Genomic DNA, 21595 nt, shown 5'->3' on the forward strand with positions numbered 1-21595 from the left:
ATTGTTAAGTGATTGTCGATTATATGATTATTTTACTTTTTAATTTACCAAAAATGAAAATTTGAATAAATCATATGATTAAGTGATCTGTCGTTTCTATTATTACAATTAAACGCCATCTGATTTCAGATATAATTTTATTTCATCTTATAAAACAGTAGTTCACACACACATGCACACAAATCAACTGTGAGTTTCCACTGCCGAAACATAAACAACATCAACTCTCTGTGTTTCGTCAGTGAAAACTCACGCTTACAATCACCATGAATATGTTTCGTCTTCTGCGTTATACTTGACACTGTCGATTGACTTCACTAAACTGGGGTCCGAGGAACAAAACAGTTGGAGCATGTCTTTGTTTATGCCACAATCTGATAAGTTCTCTTTGTTGAAAGCTTTCGTGAAATGATTCGGTTCATTATCCTTCGATGTTTCTTCTGTAATTGAATAATATCAAATTATAAATTATTAAAAAATGACAGATGGCAGAATGTTTTACAAGGTTGTGCTCATAAAAAGCTCTACGTCTAAGTCTTGACTCTACAATTTATATATTTCGTCAGTGTACCTTGTGCGATGGCGCTGGCCGCCCAGGAGAAGGCGAGCGTGGGCGCGAGGTGTGCGAAGGTTGCGCTGTAGCTGGCGGCGGCGCTGGCCCGCAGCGCACCGCACAGCGCCGGCACCGCGCTCGGCAAGATCGGCCCGCGCAGCTCTATAGAGTAGTACTTCTTGCTCTCCACGTGCACTGTGTTCTCACGAAACTAAATATAACAGGATTATTGCATTTCACATTGATTAGAAAGAAAACCTTACACGATAATAGTACGAGACTGACAAATCTACATCACATATTATAGCAACCAAAAGATGTCTCTAAAGATTTTATTATAAACTAGCTTTTACCCGCGACTCCGTCCGGGCGGAATAAAAAATAGAAAACGGGGTAAAAATTATCCTATGTCCGTTTCCTGGTTCTAAGCTACCTCCCCATCAATTTTCAGCTAAATCAGTTCGACCTATCTTGAGTTATAAATAGTGTAACTAACACGACTTTCTTTTATATATATAGATCATCACATAGCTGTCGAAAGTATCAGAAAATCTAAAGCTTCTTTTGAAATAAATATCTAGTAAAATATTGTTGAGGCGGATGTTCCTTTAACACTCTTGGCGCCGCCGACTCGCACCGGCTTTGACTAAGTAACATTTATATGACATACGAGAAGACAAAGTAGCCAGAGACATGTCAAGATGCCATCACATGGATATAAAGTTTCAAGAGCATAAACCTTGAGCGATTGCAGCGCCCCCCCGTGGAATGCGGTGGGCGCGAGCAGTGTGGGGGGGACGCCGGCGAGCGCGCCCGTGTCGCTGGCCAGCGAGCGGCAGTTGAGCAGGAAGTTGAACAGCGCCTGCGCATCCGCACCCCGCACCAACACCAGCGACTCCGCCGCGCTGTCCACACTACTCTCAGCTGATTGAGTCATACGCGCCTGGTAACACAGTACAGCACAGCATAATAAAAAAATACTCTAATATTACTAAATTCCTGATATGTTATTTTGTGTGTTGAAGTAAATATTTTAAGTATTCATTAAAGCATTCCATGGATTGTCGGCGTACTAATTATGTTACACTTGCATCTAAATACTGGAAAAGGATGAAGTCTAATATGTGATTAACATTTAGTACAAATAGGGAACTAAAGAACCAACTAACTAGTGTGACGCAGTGACCCGAAGTGGGCCTTGGCCTCCGACAACAAAAGTGTCCACTTTCTCCGAAAAATAAACTAACTCCTAGTCACCGAACGCAAAATTAAAAAAAATTTTTAGGGCCAGTGACCGTCCCAGGTATCGCTGGATGGATGAAGTGGATAAAGATCTTCGAGACCTGCAGGCGCGGGACTAAAGAAGTCATATAAAACTATACTATCCTTATTTAAATTAAAATAAACTACTAACTTGAGCACTGTTTATCCTTCTAAGATCCTCAGTTTCCAAGCCCAACTGCGACAGGAACTGGTCAGGGTCCTCTTCATCACCCGAGCTGGCCAGCTGATCGTGTTGCGCCGGCCGGGCCTCCATCGTGTCGTAGCAGCTGTCGGCCGACGAGTTCTTTGGACGTTCCTCTTCCGATGTGTTCAGTCTTTTCTTGTTGTCAGGACGCAGCGGCATCGTGAACTCTACATCTAGACAATAACTATAACATTAAATCTTTTACAATGAGAGAATAATTAAGAATTTAAATAAGGAACAACACTCAATAAATACAACGTACTTTATTTTTTTTTAAATTACTTTATTATGTTTACAAACAGAAAATTATTTGGTATTAATAAAATAACTAAATCAGAAACAGATTCTTTATATTTTACACATTTCTATTTTTTAAGATAGATTGGATTCTTTGATTATACTTAGAGCATTTGAAAACAATTTTAATTTAGAAAAGTTATAACAAAGATAATTTACCCTCCTGCCGCAAGGTCTGGCGGAAGCCGCGCGTGGTGGGCGCGATGAGGGCGCAGGGCTCCGACACACCGCACACGCCCGCCGCCCGGAACAAGCACGTGAATGTGTTCGCGCACAAGTAGAAGTATGGGCAGTGTAGGGCACGCACCAACTGCCAAGATATAGCATACACTTTAATTACTCCTTCTTGATCTTGAACATAGTGTGGCTTGTATTTCTTTTTTCCTTGAAACTACAACATACTTAAAAGCTGTGAATATTGTTTTAAATGAAAGGTATTGGCAAATATACTGAAAGAAAAAATAATACAAAAAAAGTACTATTTTTTTGTATTATTTTTTAAAAGCTGACCTGGAATAAAGAACGAAAACTCTCTGTCCACTCCCTGTGCAGCGCCTCCCGTTGCGCGGTGCTGAGGGAGAGTGCGGGGGCTGCGGCGTGACGGGCGGCGCGGGGGAATAGTTGCAGCCATGGCAGCTGCGGATGCTGCCAGTAGAGACAGCACTGGTGGAACCGTGCCCGCGGTGATGTGTCCAGTGTCAATGATGATGTGTCCAAGCAACGGACAAAACTGGTGAAGTAATCAATTATTTTATTCCTCTGATGGTAATTTCATAGAACACTTATTCAGTTTGCTAAAATCAAAATAAATATCACATAGTATACATATATCTTTTCTAATATCTTGGCCACCATCACCGGTACACCGCATTCTGCTATGCCCTGCAGCCGCCAAGATACCTGAAAACTACTATATCATAATCACTATCCTGTAAATATACCAAATACCAAAGCAATGAAATTCCCTATTAAATCTCAAACATACTGTGGTACAATTCATATTTTTAGTACTTACTTACTTACTTAGTACTTAGCAGCATGCATTATATTCATGAAGTTATTATTTATTACATTTGATATATAAATTACATTCTAAAGTACACAATATAAGTATAAGCTAGGATTTGTAAGTTATATAATCCTACCCAGTGATTCCGGAAGCTTCTTCACTTGCTTTCAACTTTGCAGTCCATGCAAATGGCTTTGCAGACATCAACCTTAACTTTGTTTTCAGAGCCCAGTCTATTGGTAAATGATTGTGCTTCTCTTCAACTATTTTCTAGAAAAAGTACACATTTTATTACTCCTAGTACTTACAATCTAGTTACAAATATTTGCTTAAATAATGTGGTTATAAAGGATTCTTAAATATACAAAATACTTACTGTTTCTACAGTGTGATCAGCTGTGTATTTTTGTAAGAGATTGGAGAATGTAGAAAGTTTCTCTGTGTCAACTTTTGCTGGTGGCTTATCTGCTACATTTGTTGGTAACTTAAGAAGAGCAAACAAAGTATTGTCACTTGATTCTTCTAATTGTCTCCCTGATTCCAATTTTTGTTTCTTATTTGATTCCGCACTGCATCTATAAAATTAAAGCATTTATCTATTCGGTGTGTTCATTGTAATACTTGTTTATTTACTCTTTAAATTATCAAAATTTGAGTTACGACAAAAAGAACTCAACTTCACTTACTTTGAAAAAGGATTTTTTCTTTTGTCACCATTGATAATTCTTGAAAAATCTAAATTTGTCGTATTTGGAGCAGTAGTTTCTTCACTCGGTGGTCTTAAAGGTTGTTTCATTCGCTCCTGTACAAATTTAAAAGAATGTTTAGTCAACAAATTGATTCCGAAAATATTTGCATAAAGAGAGCTTAATAAGATGAAAGTGAAGTTACCTGTAAAGCTTTTTTCTTTCGTTTCAGCTTGTGAAGTTGCATTACTTGGTTTGGCGTCTTCCATGGTGATGTTGGTTCCATTTTATTTTGTTTACATTAATTATCAGCTGTTTATTGTCATATTTCTTTTAACAATTTAACATGTTCAATATTTATAAAAAAAGGAAAAACCTATTATAAACAACACTTATCACATAACTTGATATAAACTTCTTATCAACTTTTGTAATAACGCTGTCATTAAGACAGCTGCATGTTAGTGATGTGTAGTTTTGTGTACAGTATTTTATCGATAGTGTCAAATTCGACGTTTACGATAAAACAGCCAAGGACATCCATATCGGTTCCAATATCTAGTAGCACTATCGTTCTAAGCTACCTGCCCACTAATTTTCAGTCAAATCGATTCAGCCGTTCTTGAGTTATAAATAGTGTAACTAACACGACTTTCTTTTATATATATAGATTATCCAAGAATAACTTAATTACTTTAATGAATTAAGAGAATTAAGAGATTCAAATTATTGTAGAACTGATACCTTGTGAAATATAAGTTGATTAGTTTGAAATAAGAATCGGTAAATATTTTTGGCGTTTTAGTTGGCGGTCTAAACATTTGTCCGTTGGAAACTATCTCCAAAAACTAAGATGTGTTTTGATTCTCAAAATAATTAAATTCAATTAATATTCGAGGTAGTTTTCGTTTTAATTCCTGGTGATCAAAATCAGGCAGAATTTAAATACATACGAAGTAGTTGAATATTTAATGATATGATAAGACAATTTTGTATCCTCATCATCCCAAGTAGGGTTGGCGACAGGCGGCGGCCGTACTTAAAAATTAAGCGAAACACTTTAAGGTTTGTAAACCCTGTGCGCTGGTCCCACGTGTGGGATAAGGCCAGGGAGAAGAGAAATTTTATAATCCTCATCATTTCTCAGGGTTTTCTTTACTTTTTTCAATTCAATTTAATTTCTAGTTTACGGCTCTCCCTTAGCGGATTGGGTTAGTGTCGAGTACACTTATAAGTAATGTCAAAGTCATTTACTTAAAAACATTTTGACAGTAACGAAATTGAAAAAATAATACTGAACGTAAGAGAAAAATATGCATATCTATGGAATCTACGTTCATTACGTAGTACTACGTAGCTTGTAAACGGCAAAACCTACGTAAACTAGAAGTGGGCACCTCGTAAGTAGTGTTTGCATGACAGAGAGACATAAGAACACTTATAAATATGTTACGCGTCCATGTCGTTTGATATATTAAAGTAAAATAAATTTATGTTAGCGTTTTTAAAATGATTTAGTGGTATTTTAATAAATAAATATGTATTTTTCTAATATGGTTATGTAAAACAAGCTATGTTTGTTTTCAACTTTTAATATGAACCTTTTCAACACAAAAACTTAGAAATGGTGGTGTTACGAGCATCTGGAATCGACGAACTTGTATGCGTAGAGGTATGAAGATGCGACAGAGGTGTGCCATAACTGAGCCAAATAAAAATCTGTACTTGCTGCCTACCCTTCAAGGTTAAGGGAGTGAATTATGTTGGTGGTGAATCCAGTTGCTAAACACGGATTATTGTCATCGAATATCTGCTTTTCTACATCTATCATAATTTAATATATCGCAATTAAGTGACTTCCATATCATTAACCGGAAGGAGAAATTAAATTAAGTACTGAGTGTGAGACCGATATCTGCGATGCCTCGGGTTAGTGTAAGATATTAGAATTAAATAAAGTTATGTTCGGTATCGATAGTGGTCAGAATACCTAATAGCTGCGCTGTAGATCATAAGTTTGATTCCTAGACGAAGGAAAAATTGACCCAAAATCCGTTTGTGATAGAAGATAAAAAAATGGTGTTCTATAAACCTAAAATAAAGTGTATTTTGGTGATATATGCTGTCCAAAATATCTAGACATAAGACGTGATAATCAAAGTGATTTCGTAAGCAACGCAAAGATTACAATTGCAGAAAAGTTATGTGTACTTTCAGTTACAGTACAGATATTTGAACAAAAAGTACAGTCACACTCACGGCAAGCGATGCGTTGACCTATCAAATCTCGGCATAGTCCCGCTCAGCTCAGTTACCAGTTGCCGGTTGCCGCGACAGACTATACTCGCTCGCAAGTCACGCTGGCTCTAATATGACTCGTGCCATTCGCATGCCATAAAAAAGTCTCTAATAAAATGTCTTTCCCGTAAATAATTCATTATAATTTAATTTGACATGTAAACGTTTACTTAGTAAAATCATTAAAAATTTATTTAATGAATTAAAAAAATGACAAGATTGATAAGTGATTGTTGTGAATTTATAAAACGGCGCGTATTTTTGGTAAGTTTTTTAATCAGTATTATTTTTATTCTGTAAGATAAAGTTATGAATAAATAAAATTTAAATTATCTGTTAACTTCCCGTAAAATTATTAAACTCATTTTAATTAAGTTTTACCAGGCTTAATTTCGTGAGTCAAATTGTTTCATAAAAACGTATGAGATTCGTTAACATAAATTAAAAAAGCAAACTTGCACAGATTTAAGTAAACTTCCAAGAATTGGATGATGTCAACTTTGTATTTTCGTAGAAATTTATTAATTATTTAACCGTTGCCTAATTATTTTGTCGTAAGTTAAAACGGGCCATGAGTTATGCGGTATTGTATATGACACATATCGTAAAAGACGCAAAGTTTGCAGATTTCGAGGTCTGCGAGTCGGTTATGTTAGTGTTCGTGATTCATAGTTTTGTTGCATTCTGGTTTATAAGAAAACGTGCAGGTTTAAATTCCCTTCGGGTTAAAGTTCCGAGGAATGCTAATACTGCTGTATTCTTTGTGCTCATAAATAATCAAAGTTGCAAGGAGTTGCGAAATTTAGCCCATTTACGAGGCGCAACTGAACTAGTTAGCTGAAAATTTATGGATTTTGTGGAAATGTTAATATACAGGAAATTGTAAACGGAATAATTAATATGTTTTTTTCAACCGATTTCCAAAAAAATTAGGTTTATAATATATAAATTTGTCCCAGTAAAAAAATTGTGGTGTTTACTTGCGATTTTTTCGATGATAAAATTCCTACCATTGTACATAGAGTCACGATTTACATTAAGCCTACGTGTTTTGAAATTGAGCTGAACTGAGCTTAAGTATCCTCTCCATAAACAGAAAGTTTTTATAATATCTAAACGAAATAAAATAATTATGGGAATTATATTTTCCATTAACTTTTCATTTCCTTCTACGCTATAATTTCAGATGAAGAACAAAACGAAAAAATAGATCTTTCCTTAAAATGCTACAATTTCCGTGAGGACGATACGGATTAAATTAAAAATGTTAATTGCACTAGTTATGAAATTAAAACCGTATAAAAAATTGCACAGATGCATAAAATAATGCACTGAGTAATTTAAGTTTGTATTCACCGAGCAACTGTTACTGAAACAAGTGTCGTGACTAATTAAAAGTGTAGTAAACGTTTTTTGGACCTCGCAATACTACTTTCAGAAAGTCTCACTTTAGGACTCTACATTTTTTGTTCATGGTCCTCAAATTTAAAGAAATGCCTTACACTTTGTACTACATATTCTTTATTTGAAATTACAAACGTGGAAAGCAAACTTGTGGTCAAAATGACTATACAGATAGCGTAAAAAACTTGAATTTCATTAAATAACATTTAAAAATAGAAGAAGTAAACGACAAAACCTTATTTTCTTATTTATCAGCTTCATTAAATTTACTTTTTTTTATCTATTTCCTAGTGTCCCTGCATTTTCTAAGTCATGATTGCGTAAGTTTAGAAGTATGTTAACACTGAAAACATCACGTCTAAATACCACAGTCAGCTTTTACGACTAAGTAGAAAATAGCAGGTTGCTATTTTTTAAGGACTGTAACACCTAAAGGTCGTTATTTAGGTCAACGGCAACGTACTGTAGTAACGGGATAAGCGAGTTTAAAAAAAATGATCATTATTTTTTTATTATTATTTTTGATACATTTGATTGTTAATTCGCATCCGTCGTGTTTCATGCAATTATTATTAAGATTTATAAAATTACCTCAAAAAATGTTTGAAAATTTTCAAAAAGCTCAAAAATATCGTCTTCTCTATAAACTCTAGACTTGTGTTAGGATATAGACAATAGTTTAACAGCGGGAATCAAACCCACACCGGCGTGATCTGCAATCCGTAGTCGTTAGTCCGTATCTTTTATTAATCTTTTCGAACTAACCAAACATGAATTAAGTCCAATTATCAAAAGTTATTTTCAAATTATAACATGTAAGACACAACCTCCAAATATTTTCAAAGTACAGCGGATATTATTTTTTTTGTCTGGAACATTTCTGATATGCAAATCGCACGTGCGTGACATAAGTGCGTCTGTATCACGCATAAAACCTCTTAACAGTTTTGAATCATTGAAGTGACATTACTCCCTCATCAGCCATCGTGTCTAGCACGAGAGCCACTCCACACTCTACACCCGGTAACGGATTACAAATTGGCGCTACGACGAAATACGAAATGGAAAACTCATTTGCTTTTCCTATATACATTAATGACACTGTTTGGCTAATTTTGATGATATTTGCGTGTTTAATAGATTAAGGTCCTCGAATTCGGATTCAAAGACCTTTGTATTTGAAAATTCTGGATATTTTTTTACACGTCAGGAGAAGCCTTTAGCAATTTATACTACACGTAAATTCATGTGATGAAAGTAATAAATATAAGTTTGATTTTTGAATATGTTTTTTTGTTTGTAATTTGAATTATTTAAACTGAATTATCATACACTGAACGAGGAATGAACTAAGATTATATTTCGTTGATCGTGATTTAAAACAGTCGGTTGTTGACACTCAAAAGGTGTATAAATTACAGTTGACGTACAGATGATCTATAAAGATAATGTCTACTATATAGGCAGTTGACTTGAGTACATAAGGGTGTGTACATAGCGGCGGTGTTTACATTGTGCGACCATTATGTACACAACCGATCTGATGTTACAGCATCCAAACAGTGGATTAGTGAAGCATGGCCGGTGTGCGGGCTCCGATAGGCCTACTGTAATTATGCAAATGATTTATGTATTAAAAGGACGGATTCTACGATTCATTTATTTCCTGGGTTTTGTTGTAGGCAATAATGTACCGATTAATATTTGTGTTTTGATTTATTTATAACCGTAGTTCTCCATTGCCGAAACATTTATACAAAAATGTCTTTGAAAATACTGAATCTCAAAAGTTTTTTTATAGATGTTTAGTAAATATAAACTCACTACAATTTGGTTAGAATGTAAAGCGTTTGATAGTTAAATGGTTCTCATAAAAGCTGAAATAGTTAAAAAAAGAAATGGACAAGTGGAAATAATTTAAAATGAACTAATTTTATCTTAATTTGAAATGAGCTCATGAAATGGACTTCGATGCACTAATTTATAGTTTTACTAAAACATTTAACCTACTGAAAATAACAATTTTGTTAGTATAAAATGTTAATGTTACTAGGTTAGATCTGTTTAACATTCTTTGCAAAATCTTTGCTTATTTTATATTTCGTTTATATCTTTCTTTATATTCTATTTTTGTATTTGAAAAGTTTATGTACATACTAAATGATTATTTTAGCTACCATGCTTTTATTTCTGGATTTATTTTAACTTTTACTCTTTCAATTGCGCAATCTTAAATCATTCTTATGCTAAGGTGGTAAGTTTTTCGTAAAAATTAAACTAATCTCAGCATAAAGTTTATGGTTATTTATTGTCAGCTATGTCAGTCGGGGTCCACATAATGATGCATGTACATGGAGATGTACTTGTCATCTATGCTAGAGTAAATGAGATACAAAAGTAGGTTAGAGTTCAAGCTAGCTTTGCGTGTTGACATGTCTAACGTCACCGCGTCTAAGCTGTAATAGATACAGACTAGAACATTGTATTTATCAAGCACTAAGACTGGGACAGAGGATTATTAAAGCATTAACGTAAATGATGGAATAAGTACATTGTATTGTTTGTTTGTTATTGTAAACCGTTTTGTCATTTTTAATGCTTCACAAATGAAATGATGTAAATAAGTCAATGGAATTAATTACAACTTCAGTTATCTTATATTACATGCGTTAACTTATATTACTTATATTTATGTGGGTGGATGGGATTTCAAGTATGCGAGAGTGTTACGGCTAAGAGTGGTAAATGGCTGTTTGTGGCCAATTTTATCGTCTTAAACGGAAAATCTTTTAGTTTAGACGAAGTTCATGTATATAGAAAAAAATTGTGCGTATTTACTCTTGAGTAAAGCATTAGAACTTGAATCAGTTATTAATATTTATTTAAACTAAGTTTAATTTGTATGATGAAAATTAAAATGTAACATGTAAGAGCTTGTCAGATTATCGCGTGCTGTGGAGTCGGATGCAAATGAGATTCTGATGGGGTATCGTTCGACATCCAGTAATTAATGCGGGCCCTCGACCGCTGTCATCGACTCCATTCACTCGTTCAATGGAGGTGGGCTGTCAAAGGAGTTGTGCTGCGTACGTACGCATGGCTGTTGAATGCCGTCTGCTCTCGAGTGTCAGCGTAACTTCCGACGCGTTGCCTCGCGTTGGCTCGCGTTACCTGTCGCACGGAACGCTTCAATTCGCGCTCATTTCAAGTCTCGCTTGACGTTTTAAAAAGCAAAACTAAGCTCTCTCGCTCTCCAAACACACTAACTGTTTACCGAGATAGCGGACTTTGAATTTATCTCCGACCTTTTTCTAAGCTCGCTGATAATGAGTATTAATAGACAATTATTCTTCATTCCGTTGCTATGGCGCTAATTGAAACAGATTAAGAGCTTTTTACCTGATTTGTTACGAGGTTTTTGTTGAAATTATTACCTTAGAGTATGACCATAAATAGTACGTAGCTATATTGTAGCGACATTTTTAATACCAAAATAAAACACGTTTAAAATAATATAATATTACATTTTGACGAAATATTTGCTCATCAGCAAATATTTTATATATCTACGCATTGTATATAGTAGAAGTTAGAATAATAAAAACCAAACAAGCCAAAATATACATAGTACGAGGACACTTAAAACAAAAGTCTGTAGAAACGTTTTATATATTTTTTTACTAACGAACTGTTTCATTTGTTTCAGATATTATGGATCTCACTAGTCATGTACATTTTTTACGATTCGTTTATTTTTTACAAAAGGGAGCGACGTTTTTATTATTTAAGGCAAATGTTGGGGGTGAGTTATCTACAAAGTGTCAGCTTGGAGCGAGGTTTTTGAATGCACGGCGTTATATCATTTCGCTGAAAGAACGCGTGCGTCAGCCGACATGTCTCATGTTCTTGTAGCATTTAGGACCGTCAAAAATTTAGGTCATTACGATTGAATCACGGCTTGTTGACAACAACAATTTATATTGTATTGCCACTTCAGTTAACAGATGCTCATTTAATTATAAAACTTTATTTGTAAATTGGCAATAACTCATTGATAACCAAATCAAATATTTTATGTGAAATTTTCTTAATACTTTTGGCAGCTATTTGAAAATTGTAACTGTTTATTATTTTGTGTTGATCTTCATTGAAATATACATCTGAATTTTTAGGAAGATCCTATATTTTTACGTGCACAAAACAAAACAGCTTTTTCTATATTTGAGTTTAATTTTCAGTTAGGGCTGTGTATATCTCGAGGGACGGCGACTGTTCTCAACCTGTGTTGTGCATTGGTCTTGCTGCCTCTGTGTAAGAAGCTCAACCAGTTACTCTATCGACTACTTTCCAAACTATGGCCTGGACTCTTCTTTTTTTGGCTGGAGAGAGCAAAGAGTTTTCATATGACTGTCGCTATAACCCTTCTTCTATTTGCTGGTAAGTCTGATTAATAAATAGGACAATAAAGACGTTCCTAGACATAAAACCATTTACTTAACGACTATGCAAAGTTTTTATCAAGGTCATTAGCTTTTAAATGAGTTTAACTGAAATAAATTAAAATCGTCTGCACTCTACAACTCGTGTCGTAAAACATGCGTCTTGTACGTGTTTGATATTTTCGTATTCATTTACATTTCATTCAACGACCCTAAATGATTATTAGACCTACGACTCCCGAGGGCAGGCCAGGGGCGCATTAAGTTCTTGAGACGAAGGCTAATGGTCGTCTCATACCAGTTAGAAAGTACGCGACTTCGCAGCTTCGATATAGTGCGTATTTAGATTTTTGAGGGCTTTTGCTTTCTATTCCGAGTATTAGGGGTGTGAAGTATGTTTAGTGTAATTTGTCGTAATTTACGTTGCTCCTTTCATATTGCTGGTACATTTTCAGAACGTCAGGTTTATTGATTATTTTTTCGTATACATTTGTTCTTTTTTTTGCTTTTAAAGCGAGATATGTACTTAAACAAACAGGGATCACGGCTCCAAATGGTATTGAGCACCCGTTACTTCGTGGAGGGCAATAAATTACTGTTGCCACCCAAAAAAAACGTTTCAGGCATGTCCAAAAATTCAATGATCAGCGCCTAAAATCGAGTATAATTGAACTGAGTGAATACCGCTTATTATTAGGATAACTCTAACTTTCTTCCGCCATAGTTTTGTCTTTTTCGTAGTGTTAATAAAGTTAATGCCTACTTTTTATTTGCAGTGATACATTCCATGTCGCATTTCGTGAATCTGTGGAACTTCTCCCGAAACTACGACGAGCAGCGCGCGGATATCAACTTGGCGCGCTACAAGAACGAGGTTAGTTTGTTAACAATGTGCTCCCGTGTCGCACTTTCGGAGGTCTATTTTGAATCAATACGAAAAGACTATTAATTTTTATTTGACAAGTAAAGAGCAATACATTTCATCGGATGAGTTGGTACCAAAAAGTTTTTAGTATTTTATAAGAGATGAGGTTTGAAACCGGCGGCGGTTAAAAATTTTCTCCTAAAACTAGTTGAGATCGTATTGACAAATCAAAAACAATCATCATATTTTGTAAATGTAAAATGGTTTACATTCTTTAGTAAAGACTAGCTTTTTCCCGCGACTCCGTCCGCGCGGAATAAAAAAAAAAAAAAAAGAAAACGGGGTAAAAATTATCCTATGTCCTATTCCTGGTTCTAAGCTACCTGCCCACCAATTTTCAGTCAAATCGATTTAGCTGTTCTTGAGTTATAAATGGTGTAACTAACACAACTTTCTTTTATATATATAGATTAATAATGTTTATAAATTGTTACTTGAAATTTTCTACTTGAATAATAAATAGGGAAAAATATTCAATGGGAATATAATCATAAATATAATATTCCACAAAAAAAGCATAAGAGACACAAAATGTCTGCAAAATACTACAATGATAAGAACGTACGCTATAAGAATATTCAACAATAAAATGTAATTTCTTAGGAGTTTCACCACTTTAAGGAGTTGAAGTCTGTTCCGCTTGAGAAACACGCTTCAAGAAAGCTTTGCCTCCTTTTATTCTTCAGTGAGGTTCAAACTGCACCCGAGAGTGGCGTTATACGGGACGAAATGTTTGTAACATGCTTTCCATTTTATGCTCTCTCATTTATTTTTATGGCTACAAAGTATTATGGTCGAATACGGTACTTTGTGAAATTAAAACGATCAATTCTCGAAATTATTGTTAAGTACTAGAATTGAAATTAAGCAGAGAAGTGGGTGTAAATATTCGCTGTGCATCGATATGACATTTTTAAATTATTGTAAGAAATTTACTGTATTAACTCCTTGAAAATAGTTTAGCAAAGTAGACTAACTACGACAATAAAAAGAAACACAAAACTGTTACGAAAATCACTTACAATTTACGCGCATTTTAAACGCACTCTTAAAATATATTAACAAATTATAAACTAAGAAGAAGAATGCATTAGATTAGTTAGGCCATACAAACAACACACAATCAAGTTAAACTGATTCTTATAGACATCAGTAACTAAAACAAATTCAAACAAATCCTATAACAATTGTAAAAGCGGAGAGTTTTAGAATAGAGGCTGACAATAGCGTAGAGTCAGAACAAACACTTGACAGCCGGGGGTGTAAAGGCCCGTCCACACTACACACCCCATCTGATGCTCATTGTGCGACAGCTCTTTTATAATGTACGTCGTCTGGACGTGTGTTTGCACGATTATTGACTACGATTCAGACTTAATAGAACATTGTCTGAGTGGGGAACGTTTAATTAATGCTTGCAGCAATTTTAAACGGTTTTGTAATTAATATACGCCTGCAGTAATTTTTTTTTTGCCAAAATTGATATTTCATTTAATATTTCTTAATTTTTTTCTTGGTTGTTCATATTGGCAATTGAAGGTGAAAGTAAAAGTTCCATCAAATTGTTTAAACTTTCGTGAGACATAATAATTCATTAATTTAGAACGGCTTAACACACGTGTGATCGATCACAAAATAAACACTCGCCCTAAAGATGGACCCCCGACGGGCCCGAAACTAGTCGGTGCCGTCACCGGACGATCACACGTGAGTTAAGCTGTTCTTAATTAAGTAAAGGTTCCATTTTCCATCAACTCCACTGCAGTGCTTTTTCCTTACCCTCTTTGTAACAAATAAAACTATCAGTAATTGTGTAAGGATGAAAAATGACAAAAAGATACTTTACTATACGTCCAGAAAGAAGAAAACAATAAAGTTAGCCGTCGAGTGGTAACATTTATCACAAACTTAATATTGGGCTGTTGGCGAACTCTTCTCGTTGAGGACTTCGTGGAAACTGTAATTAGTCATTATTAGTACTCGACCTTTGTGTTGGGGGAGTTTTGTATTTAATGAAGAAAGGGTTCTATTGTTGAAATGTTTTGCTCAGTTATTATAAATGGTTTGTTGTTTTACCTTTTACTTGTTGCCATTTTCGTTTCTCTTTCCATATTCTCATATGAACATCTTTAGAAAAGGCCATTGTTATGTGTGTCGTCGTACATTGTTATTTTCTTGGTATTTGATTGTGATCGATCAAAAAACGTTCTTTAATCGAAGTTCTTAATTTCAGAGTCCATTTCTCCTACTGATGAGCATGGCGGGCCTGACTGGTGTAATGTTGTTAACTATAGCCATCTGCATGGGACTGACATCTCTGCGAGTCGTTCGTCGCCGAGTCTACAACGCTTTCTGGTACACACATCAGCTTTACATGCCTTTCATGGTGTTCCTCATGATCCATCCCTTAAGGTAAGTGTACTAACTATTTCCTCTTTGGTAATGCCACGTAAAATGTAATTATTTCATTAGTGAAACAGAACTTACCAATATTACAAATTCGAATGTTTAGATGGATGGATGGATGTTTGTTTGAAAGTTTCTCTAAAAATTCATCTCATCGGATCTCTATGTCTGACGTATTTTGCTCATCTGATTTTTATATAATCCTTTTAGCGGTGTGTTAAAGGAAGAAGTATTGAGCGAGCATCGCACTAGTCTATTCTCTAGTCAAGTAACAAGTTGGTCGAATGGTTCCGTGCCTCACACCACTAAGTTTGTGCCGATAAAGTCTAAGGTGAGTTTATATCTTAAGTTTCACACATACTTTATACATCCACATTCACTCTTACAATGTTAAGGCGTGAAGTTGTTCAAAGTTTTAAAAGTATATTCTTGTTCTTGAAAGCTAAAAGAACCAAACGTGCACAGAACTTTAATACATAAGTATTATTCATATCATCACTCTATACTATATTTTGTCTTAAAAGAAACCATAGATTCAACATTCTATTTTTATGCGATTCATTCAAATGTAAGTTATGTCCTAGAAATCAATAGTGTCTGAAATAATGTACAGTTTTTCAAAGAAATATACTTGACCTTTTCAGTTAGAAATAGTGATAATAAATATCTAATAACAACACAAACACCACAGCGGAGTGACGATCGCGATATTCAAACAATAACTTAGCGACGCCACATGACGTAATGTAGGTACTCGTAGTTCCGTAGTTACTATGGTAATATAATTTAATTCTCCCATTTTATCATCAGATGTTTAGACATACTGCTAGTCTCCATTCTTTCAATATTTCTATTTTTATTGATTGAGATTGTTCAAATCAAGGACCAATCTTTATATCATTAAATCAAAGTGAACTCAGATTGCTTTTCATTGTTTCTTTCTATTGATAGTCAATTAGGTGTAATCATTACTGGTGATTCCATGATTTTGACTTTATTAAATTCGAAAAAATGATTTGAAAATACATATACAACTGTCATCAGTACTCAGTATTCCAACGATAATGAGATAGCGTACTTTTAAATGCTTTAATTATCAGAATTGACATTATTAACGAAATCAGAGCAAAATTAATAATTTAAACGTGCTCCATTTTAATTATGTCAAGGCTGTTGAGCAAATTAATTTGCATATTAATAAGACTGATATTTCCATAGTAACCAATGATCCATGATGTTTATTGTGACATCAATGGATTTTATAGAATGGAGTAAGACATTGAAGGTCACTATAAATGATTCTCATGTTGGGTGCGACCGGAACTGACGCGTCATAAATTCTTTCAATATTTGTTGGTGGCAGCCGGTGACTGAAATAGCCATTGTGAGTCTTTGAATTGTGATCTCTATTTATGACGTCACGTTTACGACGTACATACCAGCTGTTGTTTAGTATTTTGATTACCTCGTAAAAGACGTTATCTACCAGTTATATTACAATACCAATACCAAGATGAAAGTAAACCACAACCATTGAGATTCACTACACCATTCACTACATATGACTGGATCATCATCTTTATGTGAATAAAGGTGAAAAGTAGTTCTTACTTAAATATTCAAGCGAGTAAATAAAATATATGAGTCACCTCCTCTTTAGACCAGGCGAAATTCCTACAGTTTATTATTATGCGCCCAGAGTTCCAGTTAACGCATACATAAAGCTATTGTTTGTTACAAATTAAACGGTGTTTTTTTTCACGAAAGTTCGAATGTATGCTGATTTCCCATCACAAACTTCTTTCCTTCTATGATAGCTTGCTTAGGCGGTATGATAAATGTTCGACTTCTAATTAGACGATGCAGGGTCTGTTTCGTATGCGTATTTTTGGCATTCTTACCACAGAAATATTCTCATAAACTTCCGTTCAATGTACAATTGGTAAATTGAAACACTATGCTGAAAATAAACGTAACATAATTTCGTAAGTGATTCAATATCGAGATGTTTTTGGATCTGCTACCCCAATAGCCGGTAATCACGTCTCATAGCGGTCACTAAGCTTTTGTTCGGGTTGATTATCAGGACCATGCGAGTACAAAAATATAAATTAAATGAAGAAATTAGACGTTTTACTGTAACTAAACTAAATATTTCTTATTACTAAAAACCTGAATTTGAATAACATTGATCATAAATTGTATTCTTGAAAAAAAGACATTTATGCCAGAACTGTTCATTACGAAAATTGGTTTCATCTGCCTACAGCTTTGGTTCATCGTTATATTTATTTACCACCTACATTTAACACCTACCATACTCGATCTCAGATCTAAATTCAATATTGAATCACCGATTGTTGTAAACACATGAAATCATAAAATATATGTGTAAAAGGTCGCAGTATTACTTACTAGTAAGTCTAACAAGGCAATTAGCTTTCCATTTTTTAAATTAAAACGCGTTACATTAATAGGGCTGGAACAAATTACAATAGCTCTTGACAGCTCGTCACTTTGCGCGTAATTAAATGTAACTAAGGAAGGGTACCTTAATTTACACATATCAGGCACCATTCAACATTAATCAAGATGCACTAAAGCGACGTACGAGGCACTTTTAATATCTAATCACTTAACATAAGGTCTATGTTCTTCCTATCGAGGGTGAAATTTAAATTAAATAATTAATACATAAAACACTTTCGTTCGCTGTTGGTTTCTGAGATCAATATCTCTGTACAAAAAATATCGTCATCCTTGTCTTTATCTTTGACAAAATAAAGATAACAACATATTTTGATCGGGGATTTTGGTGTCAAAAATCCACGGTTAATGGTTTAGAATTAGTATGAATGCGGCATTTATGTACATTTGTGAAAAACAATTCTTTTATATGATACTTGGCATCAGTAATGAGGTCTTTTCTCGACCTATTACCAGGAACTATTCGATTAAGAGGTTTAACCAATACTAGGACGTCCAGGAAGTTCTATAGGATAACAACAGTTATATTGAGCACAAATAACTGCACGCATTGCATTTATAAACATTGTAAAGTGGATAAGAATATACATTTTTGTACAATGTACGTGTTTGAGAAGCTTTTCTAAGAGAATAAGCTTTGAGAAATAAGAAATTGAAATCAGATGGGATTTAAATTAACCAACTTGTGTTACGTCCAGAAATTGTTTCGAAACAAAGTCAAACACAATCAAATTAACAAAAAAATATTGTTACCATGCGTGCACAATCATTCGCCAAGTTGCACAATTCAAAGTGCGTGTACAGATTTATCATAGTTTATTAAGGCTAATGTTAAGTCAGTATTTTTTTGTGTTTCAGACTTGGATTTGGATGGCTGTGCCGCTTTCGTGTTTTCTGGCCGATCTTCTGTGGAGAATATTCACAAGGAATTTGGCAAGAGTACAGCTGTTAAATGTAAGTTTTTTTTAGCATCGTCTACTACAAATTAGTATAATGAATAATGAAGCAAATAAAATTTCTACTTTTGTATTTCGTCTATGAATTCGAAGATTTCCTCAAGAAATTCATTATGAAATAGAACATTGCTCAATGGGACAAACTTACCATAGTATGCCATCATTTTCCTGGTCTAATCCCACTTACGTGGAGTCAGTGTTCAAGGATTTAAAACCTTAATGTTACTAAAGTAAGCATAGAAACTTAAATAGATCTACCGATAGAATAGAATGTGGCTCAGTTTGATGACTATTTTAATTTCTGAATATACTTTCATATTCGTACTACACTATAAAGCTTTGCCAGCAATTCTAAGCCAGTACAGACGATGAAAAGGTTTCCATTCCGCGTCTTTAAATATTGCCCCACGAATACATCTTTGAAACGTATCTGAAGAGTTTAATTATAAGCAAACAGCTGCGCCGCCGGCGATTTAGTCCGGTAACCGATTATGCTTTGCATAAGCCGATTACGTCCGTTGGTACAGGCGCCATCGAAAGTCAATTAACATTTATTGACGAATTTAATTTTTAATCTTCTAATTATTCAAGGCAATTGTTATCGTAACAAAGTAATATATAAAGCAACCACATTTTATGAGGAAAAAAGACACTGAAACACTACGAACTGGGAAATCTGTAGCAACAAACGTGGTAGACATAACACAAGTTGATTAGAGTAGCAATTATAAATGCACGAAGTTACCTTTGTATATTTTTCTTTTGTCCTGGATTAGGTGATTAAAGAAACAAAAAAATTGTGTTTTCCACAGGCAAGTCAATTGCCCGGACGGACTCTTAGTATAAATGTGAGTTGCCCTCACGACACATTCAGCTGCCGCAAGGGACAATACGTGCTGTTGCAGTGTTTGGATGTGTCACTACTCGAGTGGCATCCCTTCACCGTCGTGAAGGTAAACTCAGCTTTATTATATTTATACCGCCACGCTAAATCTTTTGGTGTTTGGTTACTAAAGAGGTGACTAACTACTAACTTGGTATAGATTTTTCTTACCAAATAACGCATAAAGACTTCGTTACTAACCTTGATCTGTTACTAATTATGTTGTCAAAGCGACTTTGTTGCAGTAAACTGTTTTTAAAAGATGGACAATAATTCGTAGCGAATTTTAATATGTAATTTAAATTATGTTAACTAAGTAATTTGGTTACAGCTGCCAACTGTTAATCAAAGAGATTTCGAAGTTTGGATACGAGTCAAAGGTGATTGGACTGAAGCTTTAGAGAAACTGATCTTGGAGAAGGGAGCAAATAATGTTAGGTAGATCTACTACCATATTCATTTACGATATAGACTTAACAATCCCAGAATTGTTTAGTGGGATAGTGTAAGGTGGAAGGTATACATTCAAATCTACGGAGCCTTGGTCCCTTCAATTAACATTTTTAGGGACCAAGGGACCAATTTATAAAAGCTTACATAACTGTAAGCTTTTATAAATTTAAAGAGCACCACAACTTGAAATTGTAAAACAATATGTCCTACCTTCTACATATTAATATTTGTCTACATTTTTTAATACATAGTGACAAAAATATTTTGAGAATAATGTTTAGGAATGTCTTCCTTCTCTAGTTGTGCTTTAATAGAGACTGTGTCTTATAGGATGCTAATAGACGGTCCGTTCTCAAGTCCGATGGAGGGGGTCAGCAGGAGTGATGTGGCGCTGTGTGTAGCGGCCGGTGTGGGGATCACACCGTTTGTGGCCATCTTACATGATATGTTGATGTAAGTAACATATTTTTTCGCACTGGTATATTTTCAGTAGAGCTACTATTACTAACCTTAGTAACAGATGAGAGATATTTTTGAATAAACCAAAAGAAAAGTAATAAATTGTATTTTATAGAAATCCAAGGAGCACGTTACCGGGTAGAGTACACTTGCTGTGGATCGTGAGACAGGAACAGGAATTAAAATGGCTGGCAGATTTAACTCACAAAGTTATCTCGCAACTGAGACACGCCAATCGACCGGATAGACTGCATATCGAATTTTACGTAACGAGCACAAACAATAATGATCCTAATACGACTTACGATAAAGATAAAAATAATATAGCACATGTAGTAATGATCAATGAAAAAGGGGTCCTGACTCATATCTTAAACAAAAACGATAAAAACATGGCCGACGATGAGAAAGCAACACTTTTGACCCCTAATAGAAAACGGATTGATTATGTTGCAAAAGATAAAAAAGATGATTATACTAATAAAAAAGGATATGATATAGCGAAGGAATATCCTTTAGTGGGATGTCGAGTAAGAAGAGGCAGACCGCACTGGGACCGTGTTTTCGGATATTGGGTGCATTTGTATCCAGAGTAAGTAATACTTACATTGACATTAAAATTCTGATTAAATATTAGTTTCATAACATTTTTTTTTTCAATATTTTCTAACTTGCTTTTAATTTTTTACAGAAAAAACCTAAACTTATATTGCTGTGGACCAAAGAAATTAGTTAAAATATTAAGAAATAAATGCAAAATTGTATCGAACGAGACAAAGAATAAGTTTACGTTCATCCATGAAGCTTTTTCCTAAACTAGTTAATATAATTTATGTATGATGACCGTTACATTAATATAAATGTATTTAAAT

The 21595-nt window shown here is 34.5% G+C and overlaps 2 protein-coding genes across 2 annotated transcripts; one reads left to right on the forward strand and one right to left on the reverse strand.

Annotated features, from left to right (window-relative positions):
* Positions 1–187: 187 nt before the first annotated feature.
* Positions 188–4382, reverse strand: LOC106718454 (protein downstream neighbor of son homolog). The gene is made up of 10 exons (XM_045686925.1): positions 4219–4382; positions 4014–4129; positions 3704–3902; positions 3464–3597; positions 2829–3048; positions 2478–2628; positions 1968–2194; positions 1293–1496; positions 572–764; positions 188–440 (listed from the first exon to the last, which is right to left on the reverse strand). Exons 1-10 carry the CDS (start codon positions 4297–4299, stop codon positions 262–264), a joined length of 1704 nt encoding a protein of 567 aa, XP_045542881.1. The 5' UTR covers positions 4300–4382; the 3' UTR covers positions 188–261.
* Positions 4383–6480: 2098 nt separating this feature from the next.
* Positions 6481–21563, forward strand: LOC106718475 (NADPH oxidase 4). Its single transcript, XM_014512565.2, has 12 exons — positions 6481–6575; positions 11422–11517; positions 11954–12152; positions 12931–13028; positions 15313–15491; positions 15696–15816; positions 18831–18926; positions 19741–19881; positions 20143–20249; positions 20595–20717; positions 20839–21315; positions 21415–21563. The coding sequence occupies exons 1-12, from the start codon at positions 6522–6524 to the stop codon at positions 21536–21538; spliced, it is 1815 nt and encodes a 604-aa protein (XP_014368051.2). The 5' UTR covers positions 6481–6521; the 3' UTR covers positions 21539–21563.
* The last annotated feature ends 32 nt before the right edge of the window (positions 21564–21595 follow it).

Source organism: Papilio machaon, chromosome 4, assembly GCF_912999745.1.
Source record: "Papilio machaon chromosome 4, ilPapMach1.1, whole genome shotgun sequence".
NCBI classification, from domain to species: Eukaryota; Metazoa; Arthropoda; class Insecta; order Lepidoptera; family Papilionidae; genus Papilio; species Papilio machaon.